The sequence below is a fragment of the Cygnus atratus genome, chromosome 8 (genome assembly GCF_013377495.2).
Source record: "Cygnus atratus isolate AKBS03 ecotype Queensland, Australia chromosome 8, CAtr_DNAZoo_HiC_assembly, whole genome shotgun sequence".
NCBI classification, from domain to species: domain Eukaryota; kingdom Metazoa; phylum Chordata; class Aves; order Anseriformes; family Anatidae; genus Cygnus; species Cygnus atratus.
Window position 1 is genome coordinate 16,165,843 of NC_066369.1, and position 21,622 is coordinate 16,187,464.

At 45.9% G+C, this 21,622-nt stretch overlaps 1 protein-coding gene across 2 annotated transcripts in view; it reads left to right on the forward strand.

Annotated features, from left to right (window-relative positions):
• The window catches only part of COLGALT2 (collagen beta(1-O)galactosyltransferase 2), a 54,502-nt gene that overhangs the window by 16,911 nt on the left and 15,969 nt on the right, over nucleotides 1–21,622 (forward strand). For both annotated transcript variants that reach the window (XM_035537641.2, XM_035537642.1), the window contains exons 2-4: nucleotides 16,413–16,523; nucleotides 18,046–18,163; nucleotides 18,944–19,078. In XM_035537641.2, the coding sequence (XP_035393534.1) occupies nucleotides 16,413–16,523; nucleotides 18,046–18,163; nucleotides 18,944–19,078 (364 nt within the window). The remainder of the gene's footprint in view (nucleotides 1–16,412; nucleotides 16,524–18,045; nucleotides 18,164–18,943; nucleotides 19,079–21,622) is intronic.

Here is a 21,622-nt window from a genome sequence, read left to right on the forward strand (position 1 = left end):
GCTTAATGTTGGTGAAACCAAAATTTGGTGTAAAGTACTTTTTACCAAGTGAAACCTGTGCCAGTGAGAGGATAATGAAGCACGCTATGTTTTAGTTTGCTGAGAATTTGCGATAGATCAAGAGAAAAGTACAGTCTGATGTCATTAGATACTGTGTGTGGTTAACTTTATCTTCTATGTTCATGGGAATTACGCATTGCTTGGGCTGCTGGAGGGCGGGGATTGGCCTTGCTGGGTGGGATGGGCTAGTTTTATCTCCAGCATTAATGCTTTGGGTTTGCTTTTTTATTGTGCATTCCTTGATCCTGGAGTATAGGAGATGAAATGAGTTGTTTCTCATTGCGTTCTTTTCAAGGGCACTCTCCAAGGCTCTGATAATCCCAGAAAATCAGGAGCTAGTGCAGGAGCTAGCAGGACTTGTGGAGAGAGCTTTGAACTAGCTATGATGGGGAAGGGGGTAAAACAGGGCTCACCAGAAAAGTGCCTAGGGGAACAATGCTGAAGCTGGGGGTGAGGCAGATGTCTCATCTGAAGTGCATCTACACCAATGCATGCAGCAACAAACCGGAGGAGCTGGAAGCAATTGTGAGATAGGCTAACTATGGCCTAGTTGCAATAACGGAAATATGGTGGGATCACTTCTACAACTGGAGTACTGTGATGGATGGCTACAAGCTCTTCAGAAGGGATAGACAAGGTAGGGAGGGTGGTGGTGTGGCTCTTTATGTTAAAGAGTGTTTTGATGTTGAAGAGCTTGCGGTTGGGAATGATACAGTTGAGTGTCTATGGATAAGGATCAGGGGGAAGGCCTGTAGGGGTGACATCTTGGTGGGGGGGGTCTGTTATAGACTGCCTAATCAGGATGAATAGGTGGATGAGGCATTCTGTGAGCAGCTTGCAAAAGTTACATGATCACCAGCACTCGTTCTCATGGGAGACTTCAACTTCCCTGATATATGCTGGAAGTATAATACTGCACAGAGGAACCAGTCCAGGAGGATTTTAAAGTGTGTGGAAGATAGCTTCCTGACACAGCTGGTTCAAGAGCCTACCAGGGGAGGTGCCCCACTAGACCTGCTCTTCACTAACAGCGGAGGACTGGTGGGAGATGTGAAAGTTCGGGACTGTCTTGGGCAGAGTGACCATGAAATTGTAGAGTTTTCTATTCTTGGTCATGTCAGAAGGGTAAGTAGCAAAACTGCTGTCTTGAACTTCCGGAGGGCGGGCTTTGACCTATTTAGGACACTTGTTGCAGTGGTCCCTTGGGAGTCACTCCTGAAGGGCAAAGGGGTCCAGGAAGCCTGGGTGCTCCTCAAGAAGGAAATCTTAAAGGCACAGGATCAGGCTGTTCCTGTGTCCTGTAAGGTGAGCTGGAGGGGAAGAAGACTGGTATGGATGAACCGGGAACTTTTACTGAGACTCCGGGAGAAAAAGAGAGTCTACATCCGCTGGAAGAAAGGACAGGCTACTTGGAGCGACTACAAGGAAGTTGCTAAGATATGCAGAGAGGAAGTTAGAAAGGGAAAAGCCCAGCTTGAACTCAGATTGGCCACTGCAGTAAAAGAGAACAAGAAATCCTTTTACAAATATCTTAACAGCAAGAGAAGAACCAAGGAAAATTTCCATCCTTTACTTGATGCAGCAGGGATTGTGATCACTGAGGATAAGGATAAGGCTGAGGTTCTCAACGCTTTCTTTAGATCCGTCATCTGTCTTTAATAGTCGGATCAGTTATCCTTAGGGTACTTTACTCCCTGACCTGGACGTCCCCTGTAATTCAGGTAGGGAATCACCTGCTGCGATCCAGGAAGAGACAGTTAGAGACCTGCTCCTCCATCTGGAATGTCACAAGTCCATGGGACCAGAGGAGCTCCACCCTAGGGTGCTGAGGGAGCTGGCGGAGGTAATTGCCAGGCTGCTTTCCACGATTTATCAGTGTTCATGATTGTCTGGAGAGGTCCCAGAGGATTGGAGGCTTGCTGATGTGACTCCTATCTACAAGAAGGGCTGTAGGGAGGACCAGGGGAACTACAGGCCTGTCAGCCTGACCTTGGTTCCACAGAAAGTTATGGAGCAAATCATCTTGGGTGAGATCACACGGCACTTGCATGGCATCCAGGAGATCAGGCCTAGCCAGCATGGGTTCACGAAAGGCAGGTCATGCTTGTCCAACATCATCTCCTTCTATGATCAGACTGGTAGATGAGGGAAAGGCTGTTGACGTAGTCTACTTAGACTTCAGCAAAGCCTTTGACATGGTCTCCCACAGTATTCGCCTGGGGAAACTGGCTGCCTGTGGCCTGGACAGGTATATTCTTCTCTGGGTAAAGAACTGGCTGGAGGGCCGTGCCCGGTGGGTATTGGTTAATGGAGCTAAGTCCAGCTGGCGTCCCGTTACAAGTAGTGTCCCCCAGGGACCGAGTCAGGCCTAGATTGCCGGTCTTACTGTGTTGATAGCACATGAAGATGTACAGCAGAGACTGAGCTACTTGGAGCCAGTGGAGTGCCTCGAAGCAGAGAGTAAAGCCCATGAAGGGGGGTGTGAATGGGGAGTGCAATATAACATAGGGTGCAGGCTTATCCACGGGTGGGTACTGAGCAATAGCTAAAGAGCAAACCTGCCCTTCTGGGGCTGCTCTGCTGACCGGGAGAACCTCTTCCCTGTTGCAGAGAGGGCAGCTCTGTAGCCATTCCTGTCTTACCCTTTGGAGACAGTAACTAATGAGTTGGAGTTCTGCTGAATGCTTGAATTATTTTTAATTTTCTAACTACCTTCGCTGTATGGCCCTTTATAATGTTCATGCGAGCAGTAAAGGCAGTGCACATGCCTTGCTTTGAAGACAGATTGCCCTGGCCTGAACATGTTGGGCCCTTTTCATTTCCTCCACATGTGGCAGGCAGTGACATCTTAGGAGCAGCTGCCCAGGAGCAGCCTCATGCTGTGGCTGACTTCCTACTTGTATTTTCTGCCTTCTCCAGCAGCAGCAGCTGTCATGGACACCTTGGATGTCTTTGGAAGTATCTGAAGATGGTGGTGGGTGGATTTCATGCTTCAGTCTTCCCTTCCTACTGTGAAGGGGCATCCAATACGCTGCTAATATTTTTCTATTTTGTTTTGAAGCTTATTTTTGATGTTGTGAGTCAGATTCAGACCTGTTGTAAAAAGCAGAAACTTTTCCTTCAGTGGAGTCAGATTCAGACCTGTTGTAAAAAGCAGAAACTTTTCCTTCAGTGGAGGGAGGTGTTAGCTCTGTGATTTCACAGCTGGCTGTGCTGTTTCCCAGTAGCCGTGTACCTGAATGGCTAAGAATGCGCCTCAGCACACAGCAATGCCAGATGTTTCCACATGATGGATAAACAACACAAGTCCTCTATCAGTTCTGATGCGTGGGGCATCCAAAGCTCTTGGCCGAGCTGTGGAGCAGTGCTGTGTCCAGTGTTAAGCTGGCACCAGGAGCTTCTAGGCCCCTGTGGCAAGTTCCTCGGCAGTTCTGCTCTGTGGGAGGGTGATAAGGCCTACCTGCTGATGCTTCTGCCTCTGGTTCTCTGTGGATGGGGCACTGTGCAGGCGAGAGCCTTCTACGTCTGTGGATGGGCCTCGTGTGAAGGGAAGACAAAGCTGTGGCAAGTTTCCTTCCTGCCAGGAGTTTGTTAGAGCCCCATGGTTGACTTTTACTTGCTGTACCTCCATTTTAAAAGCATATTCTCTGTCAACACTTACCATCTCACAGGATGCTGACTTGCTAGTACAGGGGAAACAGCCAAGAAATTTATTTCTGTCTTTATTCCTGTGTACTAAATGTTATAAGCACCTGGGGTTTTATCTTCCTTCTGCTTGCCTAGATTGCCTGTAGGCAGAGAGTAATTCCCTGACCTCCCAGGAAAGCAGGAGTGTTTACTACATGCCCATGCCAGCATTAATCCAGTTATCTGGCACTGTAAGAATAAACTTGCATTACTGGTAGTGACAGAAGTTATATGAGTTTCTAGGTACACAGATTAATTTTGCTGCCTGCTTAGATTACACTGTGGATCACATAATGAAGATTAAATAAAGGTATTGATTCTGATGAGGGTCTTGATACTGATTCTTCTAGAGCAAGTGAAAGAGGAATGGTAGTTTGTGGGCTGAGTGCAAACCCAATGCGTTTTTCCTGTGGGATTGCAGACCCCTGTAGAGCAAACTTTCACTGGACATGCTTCTCTCATAAATTACTTTTCAGAAACACGTAAGAAATAATTTCCAGGTGTCTGCTGATCACAGTCTGAAAACTGCTGCTCTGGAGCAGTAGTGAAGATGTATTCCTTTGAAAAAGTCTTTCTGACTTTGGCTGTTTCTGTAAGTCTAATGCCTGATATAGTATAGCCAGGTACCTCATACTGATCTGCTCTAAGAATCAGGAAGGAATTACCCTTCCTGACTGGGTTCAAGTTTGTATTTTTATTCCACTCCTGGTCCATTGCAGATCATCAGAGTGGAAAGAGGCTCCTGTGCATAAATAATGAGAGGAAATTAATGTTAATTTAATTGTTGGAAGTGCTGTTGCCTGTGCAAAGCAAATCTGGAGCTCTACGTCAAGGTCTAAACTTGGAAACTTGGCAAAATTATCCATGGGAGAGCATGGCAAAAAGAGAGCTTTGCCTTTGACAACAATACTTTGCGCTCTGACAGCAGGGCTAAGATTTCTCTGTGACTCTAGTGATCTGTTCAACTGGTGCCTGCTCCTACCACAGCCTGCTCCCTCCCCAGACAGTGCATCCTTTCATGAAGGAGAAATGCAGAGTCAGATTTCTGAGCATAAATTGGCCAGGGGGTGTATTTGTAGTTCAGGCTCTGCCAAGCTCCTTCCTTTCAACAGCTACAGAGTGGGAGAGCTGTGTGGAGCTGGAAGGGGGAGAGAGCGGTGAGCAGCTGTGTATGTGTGTGGCTGGTGGGCAGAGCAGCCCAGGGCTGCTGCTCACCTCCTGGAGCCTGTCCTTCTTCAGCCAAATGCTGTGTCCTCTGCTTTGTCTCGGCATCTGTCTTGATCAGATGCTACATAGTATAGTGCAACTGAAGTAGAATACTTTCCTTTGTCAGCCTGCATGCCCCAGGAACAAGATTCCCACTCCTCAGGAGCTAGATGGGATACTTCTCTGGTGGCTGCATTGCCACTGGGCGACTGCTCGCTCAGGGTGCTGCTCTTGGCCAGTCCTGTACTTGGTGTGGTGACCAAGTCCAGCCTGCCTTCCTGCCTGTCTCTGCCCTATTCCAAGCCTTTGCAGGCAAAGCTGGATGGCTCTGCCTGGCAGAATGGATGTGCGCCCATGGGGCATGTGTCTGTCTCAGCTTCTTCCAGCTCCGTGCGGCTGCTGACCAAGGAAGCCTTCTCAGCATGTGGGGCTGGTTGCAGAACAGGTCCTCCATTCAGCTGTGCAGGTTTAGTACAGAGCAACATGACTGCTGTCCAAAAGACTAAAGAAGTGATATTTTGCAGGCTGTAGCACAGCAAGTGTGTACGTGAATCCATGAAGTTCTCCAAACCTGCTGAACTGGAAGATTTCTCTTAGTACTTGTGCCACGTTTTCCAGAAATCACTGCACAGACACGAAAGGCTTACTGTTGGGATTTTCTTTGTCATGTCTCTGTGCACCTGAGTATGTAGGCAGGTAGCAGCTTGCTGGAGATGAGGCCTGGAGGGCTTGGTGCTGTTTTCCTATTGACAATACTATTTGGTCCGCAGCAACAGCGAAGGATTTCCTGGGTTCGCCAGAGAGGTGCAGGGTCTGGCTGGTGTTCTAGCTTCAGACAAGTATGTTGGGGTGATGGTTACTGTTTCTTCATCTCCATTAGGATTGTTGAAAGACAGCTAAGACAAAGTAGCTGCTTTGCTGCAGAGCAGGCCTTGTTTATTTAAACAAGGCTAGAAGATGACCAAGTGGCAGGGAATGCATGTCCCTCCAGTTCAAGAGCATCAGGGATTCTCATCATCATGTTTGCCTGGTGGCTCTTTCAGTTGTCTGTGCTTGGGATTGCCCAGGCCCAGATGCAGGACCTTGCGCTTGGCCTTGTTGAACCTCATGAGGTTCGCACAGGCCCACCTCTCAAGCCTGACCACGTCCCTCTGGATGGCATCCCTTCCCTCCAGTGTCGACCACACCACACACCTTGGTGGAGAGGGATACTTGGTTTTCTTTCCTGGCACACTGCAAAACCCACTTCTACATTTTTTAAGTCTGAATATTGTATATGTAGAATTATAAAGAGCGTAAGACGTACCTCCAGATGAAAGTTCTAATGGGGTTGTACAGGAGCTGGGGGCAGGCACTGCATACTTTCTCCTATACGTAGGACCAGCTTATAACTTGGGGATGGTAAGGGGCAAAAAATATGAAAGTAAACTGCTGAGTGCAATGACTTGGGTCTGCCTCTCCCTCCTGTTCTAGGCATCTGGTGGTGCCTGATCTGAGGCTTTTTGCTGGAGTCAAGGCAGTCAGTGGGAGCCTAGCAGTCATTCTTAAGCAAGCTTGGTACAGGGACTGAGAACTTTTCAGATGTTCCTGTTTTGGGGAACCCTTGGTAAGGGGGTATGGGCTCAACATGCTTATTGAAAAATCAGTACTGGGCATTTGAGCAGATTCTGACCTTCAAAATCTATCTTGTTGTTGTTACCAGAACCAAAATATTTCTAAATATCACTGTTCCTTCCCAGGTGTTTACACACTTTCATTAATCTTGGGTTAGCTGGGGCCTCAACTAGCATTGAGGAACAAGCTATCTAACTAGCTAGGGAACAAGCTATCCCTTCAGAAATTATGGAACTGTTGCAATTAATTCCTTATTTGAGCAAATTGATTTCAGAGGCCAGTCACAGCCCTGATCCTGTGCATATGGGATTTCCTGGGCTTTCTTCATGGGAATTGTTCCTTTGAAGCCAGGTCTGCTTGGTTTAAACGCTTGCAAGGCCAGATGCAGATGTTCTTTTTGTATGCTTGAAAGCTCTGCCCATGCTGAAGCTATCATGGGGAGAACTAAAGCAAGACAAAGGGACTTGGGAATGAAGTGGCAGGAACTTCTGTTGCACTGCAGAAGAATCCCTCGTGTATGGATGTCAGAGAAGCCATTACACATGGATTTCTGACTCTGAGGCAGCTGTGAGCAGCCGTAGTCTGATGGCTTTTCTGTGGAGATGTTGATTCCCCTCATGTGCTTTCTAGAGGCTGTTGACTGTGTCCGCTGGGCTTCAGCGTGTATCTGTCATGGCACTGTGCTATTAGCAGCAACCCCAGAATTTGGGGGAGTGAGACACTACTACTGTGTCCTACAGTGTGACTACATTAGTGTGACTGGGAAACTGCACTTCAGAGCTCAGTCTCCAGGTACTTAATCTCTTCTTTCTTTATATGCTAAATCCAGGCATAGAGCTGTGTCATGCCTCTCTGCGGTTGTATTGCTCTGGGTTGAGAGCCGAGAATGTCTGGGAGATTTATTGAGGTAGTGTGGAAAGAGCAAAGACCCTGGTGCATTTTCATATGTGTACATTTATACACATCTGCGAATCATTCTCTCACTTAGGCTTGGAACATCACTGAAGGAATCACTGCTGCTGCCAGCAAAATCTGTTATCCACAATTTGCTGAGGGGCAAGGAGAATGAGTTAGAGGGGAGACACATTTGTTGCATTCTTGTACTGTGAGGTCCTGTTCTTGTACAGCTGCCCAGCCTGGAGAGCCTCACTGCTCTCGTGACTGGCTTTACACTCCCACCATTCCCTGCCACTGCTCCAGGCCCCAACTGCCTCTCCACTGGGAATTCACATATGAGGACCCAGCTCAAATGAGGGGGGAAAAAAAAAATAAAACAAACAAGAAGAATATAAACCATAAACAAAACAACAAAAAATCCAAGATCAAAAAACAAGGTATGCCGAAAAGCCTGTCCTTAATTAAGGAAAACCCTAGAACATATGGTGATTCCATGTAGAGCCAAAAGGTCTTACGAACACAGTTGAATTTTTAGCAACCTGATTAAATGCTTAAACAGTTCTTTGAATGTGGGCCTGAATGTTGAGTCCTTATTAATGAAGTGTTGTGAGCATAATTGTTCAAAATTTAGCAGTGGCAAGAAAAGTTTACATCTGTTCAGTCTCTGAACTGCATTGTTGTGAGCTGGCTTGGCTGGGTCCCAGGCTGTGTTATTATCTGATCCCACTGGTGTCGGAGGGACTTGAGGTATCTGTTGCAGGTTAATCGCTGCAAGGTAGAGCTGACAGTCCACCGAGCAGTGCCACTGTCTACAAAGCAAGAGAGCATTTCTAATGAAACAAAAATTAGCCGAGTCCCCGTGATGCTGAGTGAATGAGAGCCATGCTTTTCTGTTAATGGGGCAGTATCTGAAAGGTGTAGTGAGTCCTGTTTGGCTCGCTGTACTGTTGAGAAGATCCTGCACAGGAGAATGTCGAAGTAGTTGATAGTAACGACTCCACTTTCTTCTCTTTGGTAGATAAAGATGTTTTCACAGCTGAAATGAAGCTTTAGAGTTGCCTAACTGGATGTTGAACATCTCTTTCCCTGCACATGAAGTTGTACAAGAGGCAGTGGAAGCCACCTGCACTGGGGTGGGAGGGAGACTGCTTTTTCACTGGGTTTCCAAAGTGTTTTGCCTCAGTTTTGTTTTGAACGTTTTTTTCCTCCCCTTTAGGATCCATACCTTCTCTTCTGGTCTCTCTCAGCTGCACTGCCTCCTAGTCAAGGTAATTCATCTCTGCTTCACAGTGGAAATTGCCAGTTCAGTGGTTTTTGTATTTTTGAATTCATTTTCTAAGTCTGGCAGTAGTCAAACAAAAAGACAGGGAGAAATGACTCTTCTGTTACTTTATTTACCATTTGTTTTGGGAAATCTGTGTTCATATTTGTATTTGACTCGCATTAGGACTCTACTGCTAGATTTTGTTTCTTCAGTTACTTTTGGCAGGGCTGAATTCCCGCCCAGAATAAGCTCTGTCATCAGTCAGGGTAGCCTCTTTGACACTGAGCTCCGTTCTCTGCTGAGACCAGGGAGCTCTTTCTGAGCTGACAAAGGTGACTGAAAGCTGCAGTGGGCTTTTGCTGCAAGATCCAAACAAGTCGGAGACTCAACAAGTCTTACAAACTCAAGGACCTTGCTGTCTTCCCTAGCTCTGCTTTCCCTTTAGTTCAGCTTAAACCATTAAATTCATGCCCCCTGCTCCATTCTCCATGTGTGAACCATTGTAGCACCTCATTAGCAATGGCTACGGCTTGTTGAAGTTGCACGGCCTTTCTAATTCTGCAGGGTTTGAATTACAGGGTTATTTCCCAGGGCAGAAACCGTCATGAGCACGCAGAACCCTGCTGCAAGGGCTGTGCATTAAGGCCCTCTCAGAGCATCTCCTAGGCGGCTTTGGCCACAGCCTTCGGGCCTGTTGGCACGTGGCTCTGCTGGCTCGGAGCAAGCCATTCGGCAACGGCACTTTGGTCTCTCAGGCTTCTCCAGAGACTAGCCAGATTCCTGATGAGGGTTTGTGCTGGTGGGAGGTGGCTTCGTTATGGATGACCATAGAACTCCACGTTTCTTAATATGCTGGAAGGTGGCAGGCTAACTGGCCATGCCGGTCTTTAATCTAAGCAGAAAGAGAGCCATGCCTGAGATGTCACATTCCTCTCAGGCGAGTAATTGCCTGCAATGAAACAGAAGTAGGGGACCATGCCTCAAGACTTCCTCCAACAAGAAGGAAAGAAGAGTAACAGTCATAGGTGACTCACTTCTGAAGGGAACAGAGGGCCCCATATGTCAGCTGGACCCTACCCATACGGAAGTCTGCTGCCTCCCTGGGGCCCGGTCAGGGACGTTACCAGGAAACTTTCTGACCTTGTTCACCCCTCTGATTATTACCCCTGGCTGGCAGTGATGAAATACCAGAGAGAAGCCTGAAGGCTATCAAAAGGGACTTCAGGGGACTGGGGTGGTTACTGGATGGAATGAGTGTGCAGGTGGTGGTTTCCTCTATCCCTTCAGTGGCTGGGGGGGGTATTGAGCAGACCTGGAAGGCCCAGCTGATCAATACATGGCTGAGAGGCTGGTGCTGTTGCAGGATTTTTATTTATTTTTTGATCATGGGGAGGCTTACTCAGCACCTGGCCTGATGGCTACTGGTGGGACCCACCTGTCCCAAAGGGGGAAACGAACTCTAGCTTGGGAGCTGGCAGGGTTCATTGAGAGGGCTTTAAATTAGGTACGGAGGAGGACGGGGGGAAATAAGACTCAATAGAGATGAGCCTGGGGGAGCAGTCTCAGGGTTAAGGGTGAGGGCAATGGCGTGACTCAAGTGCATCTACACCAATGCATGCAGCATGCGCAACAAACAGGAGGAGCTGGAAGCCATTGTGCAGCAGGCAAACTGTGACCTAGTCGCCATCACTGAAATGTGGTGGTGGGACCACTCCCATGACTGGAGTGCTGCAATGGATGGCTACAAGCTCTTCAGAAGGGACAGGAAGCTAAGGAGAGGCGGTGGTGTGCCTGTCTATATTAGAGCGTGTTTTGATGCCGTTGAGATTGGGGTTGGGAATGAAAAGGTTCTTGTGGATAAGGATCAGGGGGTTGGCCAACAAGGCAGACATCCTGATGGGGGTCTGATATAGACTGCCAGACCAGGATAAAGAGACAGATGAGATGTTCTATAAGCAGCTGGTAGAAATTGCTCAATTGCCAGAGCTTGTCCTCATGGGCAACTTTAACTTCCCAGACGTGTGCTGGAAATACAATACAGCCCTGAGGAAGCAGCCTAGGAGGTGATAGGACTAGAGGGAATGGTCTCAAGTTGTGCCAGGGGAGGAAATGAGGAGACATTTCTTCTCAGAAAGAGTGGTCAGGCATTGGAATGGGTTGCCTGGGGAAGTAGTGGAGTCACCATCCCTGGGGGTGTTCAAGGAAAGGTTGGACCTGGTGCTTAGGGACATGGTTTGGTGGGTGACATTGGTAGTAGGGTGATGGTTGGACCAGATGATCTTGGAGGTCTTTTCCAACCCTTATGATTCTATGACCACGGTGAACCTGTTTCCCATCCTTTCTCAGTGCTTCAGATGTGAGAGGCTATGGAGGGTGGGGCTCTGCAGCTGACAGAAGGGAACCTCCATCACTGTTTGTTTTGCTGTGTAACCTCTCTCTGAATGCTTGATTGCGTCTCTCTTCTGTATTACTTCACACTGGGATGGGCGGAGAACCCCATACCCTCAAGGTCTGCAGTCCTCAAAGCACTGAGGGGAAGGAGAGGGATCCTCATAGCTTCAATGTTTGCAAACCAGCTGCCTCCGGTCTTAACTCTGCTTTGTGGTGTACAGATTTTGAACGTGAAATACTTACCAGTGTTCAAAGTGCTTCTCCCCTAGCTGTTTGCCAGAGGGTAGAGTTGTTAATGTTAAGCTCAGTAGGAAAATTACTGCAAGCCTCTGGCTATGGAGTTTCCCAAAACTTGTGTCACAATGTGACCCATACTCTTGAGCCAGGGGCACAATGTTGTTTTTGTCCTGTAGTACTTTTCCTCTAGTGATGGTGAAGGTTAAAAAAAAATAAATTCTCTGACCCAGTGCCTGAGGTGTAAATAAACTGTAAATAGCTTGGGAGGGCACACTGGGATGTGAAGAAGTGAAAAAATGGTGATTTTTTTTTTTATTTTGGGGATGAAAATAGGAGAACCATCAGAGCCTAAATTAACTCCCTCTTGTAAACATAGAGTTTGAAGAGACATTACCAGGCTAAAAATACAAGCAGTCTGTAAAAGGCACATTTTTCCTCATATGCTGCTACTCACATTTTACTTAATTAAAACAGTAGGTGCTTAATGTTGCGCTTACTTTTCCACTCTTTATGGTACTTGAGTTTTTTTGGGAGGGGCTACTTTGCTGCGTGTGGACAATGAGGGCTTGTGTCCATGGTAAGACTCCTGTTAAAAGCCAAAATAAATATTGAAGTGGTTATAGTTATGCCGACATATGCCCCTATATGAAAATTCTTCCTCAAACTTTTTTTTTAAACTTAACTTTTTATTGGAAATTGGTTTAAATCTGAGTGGAAAAGCTGCCGTCTTACTTGAATAGAAGTGTTCAGAATAGAAGTGTTCATCTGGAGGTCTACTCTACCTTTACTACTCTTTTCTTATTCTGAAAAGTGCGGCAGGAGATTTTTATTTTTTTTTCTTGTTGTTCTGCCAGATTTTCCTGTTTGCGTCACACAGGCTTTAGGTTGTAAATCCTACAGGAGGCCTTTTTTTTTTTTTTTTTTTAAATCAAATTTGACTTATTTTTAATCAGCTCTTGAACATGCAGTTGCCTCTCTTTTAGTGAAAAGGTCACTGATGTAACTTGTCCATCTTTACTGAAATTCACTTTTAAAATCTTCAATTAGTAGTTGCAGGCAGAGTGCATTGGCTTTCAATTGAGTAGCCTGTGGGGAATCTCTTGAAATTCATCAAGTCCTGTTCCTGGGATGAAAGAACCCTTTGCAACGATGTGGGCTGGGAGGCCTTGGGCTCTGTGGGCTATGGTGTACCCCTGAACATGTTCCAGTTGTGTGCCCTGCAGGCAAAGACCAGCTGCAGCCTGGGCGGGCTGAACAGAAGCACAGCCAGGAGGTCAAGGGGAAGGATTGCTCCCCTTTTGCTAGATGTGATTGTTTGACCACATCTGCGACACTGTGTCTGGCTTCAAGCCCCCCATGATGCAAAAAAGGTGTTGACGGGTGTGAACAAGTCCAGCAGAGAGCCATGAAGATGGTGAGGGCTTGGAGGATGATTGGTAAGGATTGTACTCCTTCTTCCTTGCCAGCCAGCTCTGTATCTTCTCTTTCTCTGACTCTCTTGTAGCTCCTGCTTGGTCTCAACTGCACAGATGTTTCAAACACTTCCAGCACAGCTCTGCGATGCTTTCTTACCATTGATTTTTCACAAGGACAGACCCATCTTGTGGCCCTGTCTTGCTGTACTAGATGCAGCAAAGTGTTGGCTGCTCTCTCTGTGTCTCGGTCCTTCCTGAGTGTCATCGCCCATGGAAAGGACAGCCAGTTTTCCAGAACTGGAGAGGTATGCTTTTCCAGAACCGGGGAGGTATGCACCGTGGACAATAGGCCGGTGGTGGTGGTGATATCTACAGCAGAGAGGGCCTTAGTGTCATCAAAAGAGTGTAAGAATGAACAGGATCCAGCTGGTCCGTCCAACCAAGCCAGAGCACTGAAGCTTTGACTGTGATACTCAGCCACTTCAAGTCCTACGGATCATCCATTACAGAAGTGTTTATTGACAGAATATCCTGTTGAGCCTCTTACAGATTGAGAAGCTGTTGCTGCCAGTGGGAAGTCCTGCTCATATTTTTATTTGCCTGTTTTCCTCGTGGAGGTTGTCGTTAAAAATAAATAAATAAATAAATATATTTGCTTGTTTTTCCCCATGCAGTGGTATTGCAAGCACCATAGTAGCTACTTTTTCTGGGGGACTAGGTGGACTATAGTGGCTCAGGTATTACAATAGCAGTAAGTGCTGATTTCTTTTCAAGTTAAATGTGAATTGTCCTGAAACTAATAGTAATAATTGCCTTTTCGAATGTGGGCAGGTTTTCTTTTCTTTGTTTCTTCCTTAAAGCTGGAAAAACAAACATTTGCTAAATTGCTAGTCATAGGGCATGTTTTATCTAGGGTGTGACAAACTTTATTGCCTTTGAGAACTCTGGGCTTAGAAATGCTGCTGGGTGGATAGCCATGAAGGCAACAGTCCTTTATTTGTGTCAGAGCTTTTTCTCATCTGTTTCTTTGTAAAGGTCTTCTGGGCTGGGAATTTACCTTCTAGCTAACACCACCATTATGGCCTGGGCAGTGAAATGCCATTTTCCTTCTAGCAGTTCCCTTGTCAGCAGCTCTAGAGATTCCTCTGGGTTGCCATTCACGTCTCACTTCTGTGAGCTCTTGGGGTCTTCGGGGGACAGCTTAGTCAAGGACACGCTGCCCCACCAGGGGCAGGATGGAGGGTCCCAGCTGCATGTACAGTGCTGAATGAAGACAAATCTCCAGGCCAAGACAGAGAAGCAGCCAGCACAATGCCAGGACTAACATGACTCACCCATCCACCCACCTTCTCCTTTTCCTCTCCAGGCTTTAGCAAACCCTCCACATCTCCCACCTCATCTTCTTTGAGCTAGAGAGACTGGGATGGGGTTTGCTGAGGGAAATGTGCACATGCTGAGCTGTGTGATTATTTTAAGGGACTAGCCTGGATGTGGCAAAAAGCATGGAGTGAGCTGGGCTCCATCATTCTTCAGGATGGCCCCTGTCATCTTCACTCGGTTTGCATGATGCCCGGTTGCTTTGTGGTCCCACTGTATAACAGGAGCTTCTTGATGCACTGCTGCTCCCATGATAGCCATGAACAAAAAGCCCTTTTCTCAGTTCTCTGTGGCATTTGAGGAATTTTGGAGCTGTTGTTCAGTGCCTGTGCAGCTGGAGTGTAGGAGGAAAGCAGAATAAGACCAACGAAGTGAGCAGTAGCTGTGGGATGCCCAAGCAAGTGTCCTCAGCCAGGGGTCTGAGTCAGTGATCCAAAATCCGTACAATACATGGGACAAGTTTGGGTAGTCTGTTCTACCCAGTCAGCAGTGACTGGCAGTTTTCATCTGGTTAAACATCCATGAAAACTAGATTTGCAGTGCGGTCTAAGTAAGATTTTGGTCAAAAGCAAATCCCACAGTTATAACTAAACCCAGCCTTCCTCTGTCAGGTGAGAACAGTTGATAGGAGCAAGAAACCAACATCCATTCACTTGCTGAACTTTCCTTATTTGTTTTAATAAACAGGAATCAATGTTCAATAAATAAGCTTCCTGTTCTTAAGTTATTGTGTTCTTCTGATTATAAATAAGCTTTAAATCTGAGTTCTTGGTTGTGTTTTTGAATTTAAACCAGTATTTGTACTCCCAAAGGAATATAAAGGGAGTGTGAATTCCCCCTGGAGTTTGCAGAGCTGTGGCTGAACCGACTGTATCCTGCCATGGAGCTGTGCTTTCCTGCCTCCTGGCCAGGAAAAATGAGCAGCCCTTCAGCTAAAGGGAGTTAGCTGTGGGAGTGGCTGTGCCCGTGGGAGTAGCTGGATGTCCTGTGGCAGAGGTCCCAGTCCCCAGGAAGTGCATACTGGGAGGGAGCAGCTGGGAAGTGACTAGGCTCGCTCCCCCTGTAACCCTGAGGCTCCCAGGCAGAGATGAGCTTGTGGCTCCTAGGGCTCCTTTCCACGTGATGACCCTCAGGGATGTGTCTCTGAGCATCCTGTTTGGTTTGTGAAGCTATACTACCCAACCCCTCAGAAATAACATCCTTTGGATGCTGCTTTCTGGGAGGGTGCAGAGGCTAGAGGGTAAGCAGGCAGGTTTCTCCTATCCCATAGTTTGAGATGGAGTCCTGTTACTATGGTGTCTGCACAAAGCTCCTCTGGGTGTTTTGTACAAATTCATGACCTCTGTGTCACAGTAGGAAAGCGAGATATCTCTCTGAGCCTCAGTGTTGCTGCTTGCTGGCTATAGCTGGGGGTGAAGGTCCTGATCCTGCTGTACATCAGATCAGGCATTCCTGCCTTCCCCCACCACCTCCGTGTCAGCTTGACCACCCAGGGGACAGTTGTGAGGGGCTGGGCAGGTTGCAGACCGGAGGCAAGTGGATTTCTAGGTCATCATTCCCTGTGCTGCTGAGCATCAGGCAAGGCATTCCTTCTCCTCACTTGCTGTGTGTCTCAGCAGGGGCTCCTCTCGGTGTTTCAGCAGAGCCTCCATCTTGACAAGAGTGATTCCTGAGGTGGGAGGCAGCGGAGCGTGCCATGCAGCTTAAGTGGTGTACTTGCAGGGCAGTACAGCATGCAGAGTAAAATCCTGGGGCTTCCAAAGTTCTGACCTTTGTGGCTGGCTCACCACGGGCCATTCATTCATCATGCGATGCCATCCTATCTTTTCCAGAGGATGAACTGAATGCAGTTGAAGGGATGTGATCCTGACAGTCAGCAAGGGGAGTTCAGCACGTGGGCATTACCAGCAGAGTTCAGACCTGTGCCAGCTTAATGACAAAGCAGCTGTGGTTCCAGGGAGGCAGGGGACCAGTGAGAGCGGAGCGGTGTGTAAGGTTGCCTTCATCAAGGGAGTGTTTTTGCAGGAGTGGGGCTCTGCTGTGTGCCTTAACATCTGTGGAGCTGCAATGAGTTTTACCGGGAGCTGGATGTGCTTGTAAGGTTCTTTCTCTGTTCAACTCATTTACCACCTGGGAAAAGGTTGTGAGCATAACCTTCCTTGTACCATCCTAGACCACTGCAAACAGGCAGACTCAGGGATTTAACTACCCTTCATGCCTAAATCTTGTATGAACAGTGGTATTTGTGTTTTTTATTTTTCTAGGGCGGCCACTGACCACAATGCTGATAACACCACAGCAATCCTTAGAGAGTGGCTGAAGAATGTGCAGAACCTCTACCATGATGTGGAGTGGAGGCCAATGGAAGACCCACAGTGAGTACTGCAGTGAGGGGCTGGCTGAAGCTGTTTAAACTATATATCAAATTTTGTAGGTTTTTTCTTTTTTTTTTTTTCTTTTTTTTTTTTTTTTTTTTTGATGGGGTCTGTTCTATTGAAACTGTGTTCTGGTGGAACACATAAAAAGGTCTTTGATTTCAGTGAAGCAATTCATGCAGAACTTTGGAGAAAAAAGCATTTTCCATTCAGTTATACAGTATCTGCAGTTGCTCGCTTTGCATGGTAAAGAAATCACATCAAAAGCTACAGGGATTAAAAACTGCTATTCTTTATCTGCAAGGGAGCAGAGAAATCATAGCCTATTCCCATAGTTTCTGTGAAAGTTCTGTCCCTGGCATCAAACACTCAATAAATTCTGAGCCAGGGAACTATGTTTAATTCAGCATATTATGCCTTTGCATATGACTTGCAGGATTATTCCTCTGAAATATACTGTTAGGTTTAAAGGTTCTTTCAGGGAATTAAGGATTACACCTACTTAAATACATGATTTTGAAGTAAAAGAAACATGTTTAGGTTTTTATTATTAAGATCAGCTGTTCCTTGGTCTTGTTCTATTTTCTATTTATTCTATTTATATTATTATTTATTATACTTTCCCTTTGGTTTAAGCTTGCTTTTACTTCCAAGTTCTTTAGTGTGGTGGTGTGACATTTGTTGTGCAAACCTACAGGAACTGGTTGTTTTACTGATTTTTTTTATTTATTTTTTTATTTTTTTTAATCCTTGCATTGGAATTGATGTTTCCTAATCTTGTCGATTTTTTTTTTTAAGTTCTGTAAAAAAATTTCTGAAATTCTTAGCTCCTTCAGTAGCTTATGCTGGCACTGTTTCAAAGCCATGAATTATATCTCACATAAGGATCTGTCCCTAAGTTTCCTTCCATCTCTGTTGCAAAGATTGTGCTTTTGGACCTGATCCTGAAAACAGAGACATTCACATAACTTTGTTCCCATGATTGGGCCCCTGGGCTTGGGTGTTGGGTGTTTGTTGGTTTAAGAGGTGTTACCAGAATGTGTTAACAGTTACAAATAATACCCAGAGCCTGAGGGAATCTAAAGTGCTCTTCATATTCACATCCTCAGCTGTGTTGATTCTGCTGTCTTTATAGACTTAAAGCCTAGCAGAGGAGAGAGACTTTCTACCAGAGGGTCAGATGAGGTAAATTAGCTTCAGTTCATTTTAGGAGGGTAACCTCTGCTTACCTCAGGTGAGGGCGTGCCTGCTGCAGGAGAAACTGCTGGTGTTGATAGTGCAATTTTGCTTGTGGCCACTTGGTCAGCAGGAAATGCTGTAATGCTGCTTGTTTTCTGCTGTCTTGTGTACACATGCCAGCGTGAAACTTGGAATCATTTTCCCTCAGAACCACTTTTTGTTTGTTTGTTTGTTTGTTTGTTTTTTACCTCTCCTGAGTTGCCTGAGGTGACTCTGATGCTGCTTTTCTTTTTCACAGAAGGCAGCAAGGGAACTAGACTTTTTTGATTGCTTTCTCTGCTAGGTCTTACCCAGAAGAAATTGGGCCAAAGCATTGGCCAAGCTCCCGGTTCACCCATGTGATGAAACTCCGACAGGCTGCCCTGCGTGCTGCGCGAGAGAAGTGGTCAGACTACATCCTGGTAAATACAGTGTTTGATTTATTAACTGTCCTCAGGCAAAAGCTTTTCAGGTAGTCAGTCACTCTGATACTTGGGGCTGTCTGAAGGTTTCCTCTCCACATAAAGTAAAAGCTCTATGCAGTGAGATGCCTTGTATCATTTCATGTTCTGATGAGCAAGAGTTTGCAGTTAGAGGGACAAGTCCCTGGGTAAGCCAAAGGCTTTATCCACAGGGTTAGGGGTGCAGGCTAAGCTGTGTTTGTCAGGATTGAATATAGTCTGCGTGGTGGGTAAGTACCTGCAAAGAGTCCCACAGACTGAAACATTGCCTGCTTCTGGTGAAATGTAAGGGGAAGAGATGAGCAGAACAGCTGTGGAAAGATGTGTGCCTTTTGGTCACAACAGCAGCAGTTAATGGTGGTGTTTCTGCAGCCTCTGAAGAAGGTGAGGGTGTGGGGCCTGTTTTTTCAAGAGTTCTTCCTGATCCTCTTCACAGAATAGACTGAGCTGACTTTTCAGCATTGTTATTTTCCCTTGCATCTCCCGTGCCCTCTGCTGGAGTAGTTCTGTGGAGTCCTCTGAAAGCTCCACATCTTTTCCCATCCCATATTTCTGTCACAGGGGCAGCTACTCCTGTGTTTACCTATAACAGACATGTACTGTGGTATAAAAACCACCAGTTCAGTGGTTTTAGCCAATACCTCATGCCTCTGGTCACCTAATTCCCAAGAAAATGTCATGGGAAGCATATTGTTTCATCTAATAACAAATTTCTTTTTCTCTTCCCCTCTTCTTCTTTAGTTTGTTGATACAGATAATTTACTGACCAACCCACAAACCCTGAACCTGATGATAGCAGAGAACAAGACATTGGTGGCACCAATGCTCGAGTCTCGCTCTCTCTATTCTAACTTCTGGTGTGGCATCACCCCCCAGGCAAGTGACCTCATGAATGGTGATAGGTGACGGTGTAAGCTGTGCTTTCAGAGGCTCCTGTGCTGTGTCTGTGAAGCAGTGGGCATAGTTTGTTTTGTAGAATTTACCACCTGTGTTTGTAATATAGACTGCTCCCTCTTCTGAAAAGCAGCTGTTGTTGCTATGAGGCATGTCATGAGGATAGTGGTGTCACACAGTCATCTAAGCTTGTACCTCTCTCAGTGGTGGGATCCAAACCTTGGGTGTGGGTATCTTTGGGAAAGGACCGTACATTTATGGGGAGTCTGGGAATACAGGTAGAGGGGACACTGCAGTCTATAACTGTTTTTCACGCTTTGTTTTCTAACTGAGCTGTATGTATGAGCAAAGCAATACATGTTCTGCATTGGGTGTGCAGACAAGCTTGCCTCCTCCTCTGAGATTCCTCACTTTTAAAAAGCTGTATCTGGAGGAAGCTGAGCTTGATCTGAGTGATGTTGTTCCTAACCAAAAGTCTGGGGATGTGATACAATCACACTAATTATGTTTAAAAAAAAAAAAAAAAGAAAAAAAGCCACGATACACACAATCGCACCAGTATTTATATGAGGTGGTTCCATATGTTTGTGTAATGGCCTTAAAACTCTTGGTACATAATTTTAGACCAGCTTTCCTGTATATTGATGCTAATCTGAGAGGAATATGCTTTTCTTACTACAGCTCCCTGTTTTATATAGGTTATTTTTCTCACATGTGAACAAGATTTATGTGGTGGACCAACACCCTTTGCTTTGAATGGAGTATGTATGTGCTGAAGTGCATATGTAAAGGACAGAAGTGCCTAGCCTAGAAATTAGAGTTTTGTGTTACCTTTTCAAATCACATGTACTACATGAAGAATAAGATACAAAAATGTGTTAGTAGAAATAGCATTCTTTCTTTAGAGACAGAATGAGGTAAAGCTGTCACCTGTAAGTTGCTTGTGCAGTATTGTGGTGGGCTGACTACAGCTGGCAGGAAAGTCCCCCTTCCGTCACTCCCCCCAGGTCAGGGTGGAGAAGAGAACTGGAAGGGCAAAAGTGAGGGGAATAAAACATGGGTTGAGATACAGACAGTTTTATAAGTGGCGAAGGAAATAAAACAAACGATACACAAACAGTAACTCACCACCAGCAAAACAGTGCCCAGCCGGTCCCTGAGCAATTTTGGATAAACTTCGGAAAATCTTCCCCCCCCCCGGGAGATTTTTTCCAAAGCACACATCGGTGCGCTGTCAACGTTGGTGCGCTGTCAACGTTGGTTTGGTCACCAGTCTAAAACATAGCAGCATATGGGCTTCTGTGAAGAAAATAATATGCATCCCAGTCAAACACAGTACAGTCACCTTGTTTATAAAAGGATTTTAGTAAGAGAATCAGTTATATAGAGGGGCAGATCTATCACCACAGTCATTTTAATTTTTTTTTTCCTACTGTTTTCTTTTGCAATGTTTTTGACTAAGCTCTAGATGGGCTTTCCAAGACATTGAAGCTGAGATAAGGAATGCAGTTAGTGCTTTTTTTCTCCCAGGCCACAGGTAAACCTCAATAATGAGATGATTTCTTTGATCTGTTCTTCAGTCGGCTGCCATCATATATTTTGTCATGTTTTGGGGAGATGGGATCTGTGTATCTCCTAACCTAGTGAGATTTTTTTTCTGTTCATGTTTGCCCTGGAAAGTTTCAGGATTTGCATTTTCCTTCCATCCCCAAATTTTGTCTTTCCTTCATTGTAAATACAATAGACAAATGTGCTTAAGCCTGAGCTGCAGATACATCTTTAAACAACCCTGGGGCATGTGAATATGAGTACTTCAGAGGGGCTCCACAGTCCTAACCTTCCCTTTCCTCTTGCTTTATTCTGGAGAGCTAGTTGGATACTAATTGTCATTATTGCTGGAATGAAGCACACTCCCCTCTTGCATTTACCTGGTGTAAAACATAATTGTTTCTGGTGTTACAAGCAAAGTGAAAACATAGCAACTGTTCTGTAAATCAGAAAATGGGTTGCTTGCATTGCTTGTACAATATGTAAATCAGCTTTGCTTCACAGACTGAAGTGGATCCCTGCCTGTGTACACCAGCCTCAGCCCTGGCCCCTAGTGTCACCTGTTCAGTAGTAAGTTTCCATCAATTAGCATTAGCTAATTGAATTAGCTGCAAAGAGAAGAAGGGGAAAAAAAGTAGCAACAAAAGCATCTTGCAGAATTTGAGGAGAAAAAGCTGCTCAAATGAAAAAGAAAGTTCCCCCTTTTATTCTTATTCTTATTCTTAGTTGCTGCTGGCTTGCTTCTGTGCTTGCAGTCCCACATCTTCGCTCTTCTCTCTCAGCCTTGCTGTCCCTGGAGAGCCGTGGAGGGAGTAACAGCTGGAACACGCCCTGCAACATGGCCTGCAGCACTGAGCAACAACAAGCCAAACCCAGCTCCAGACAGCTTGATGTTTAGTTGTCATGAAGCTAACCTTAAGAAAGCAGGGCAACAGTGCTGACAAGTTGGAGTCTTTCTTGATTACACATGATTTACAA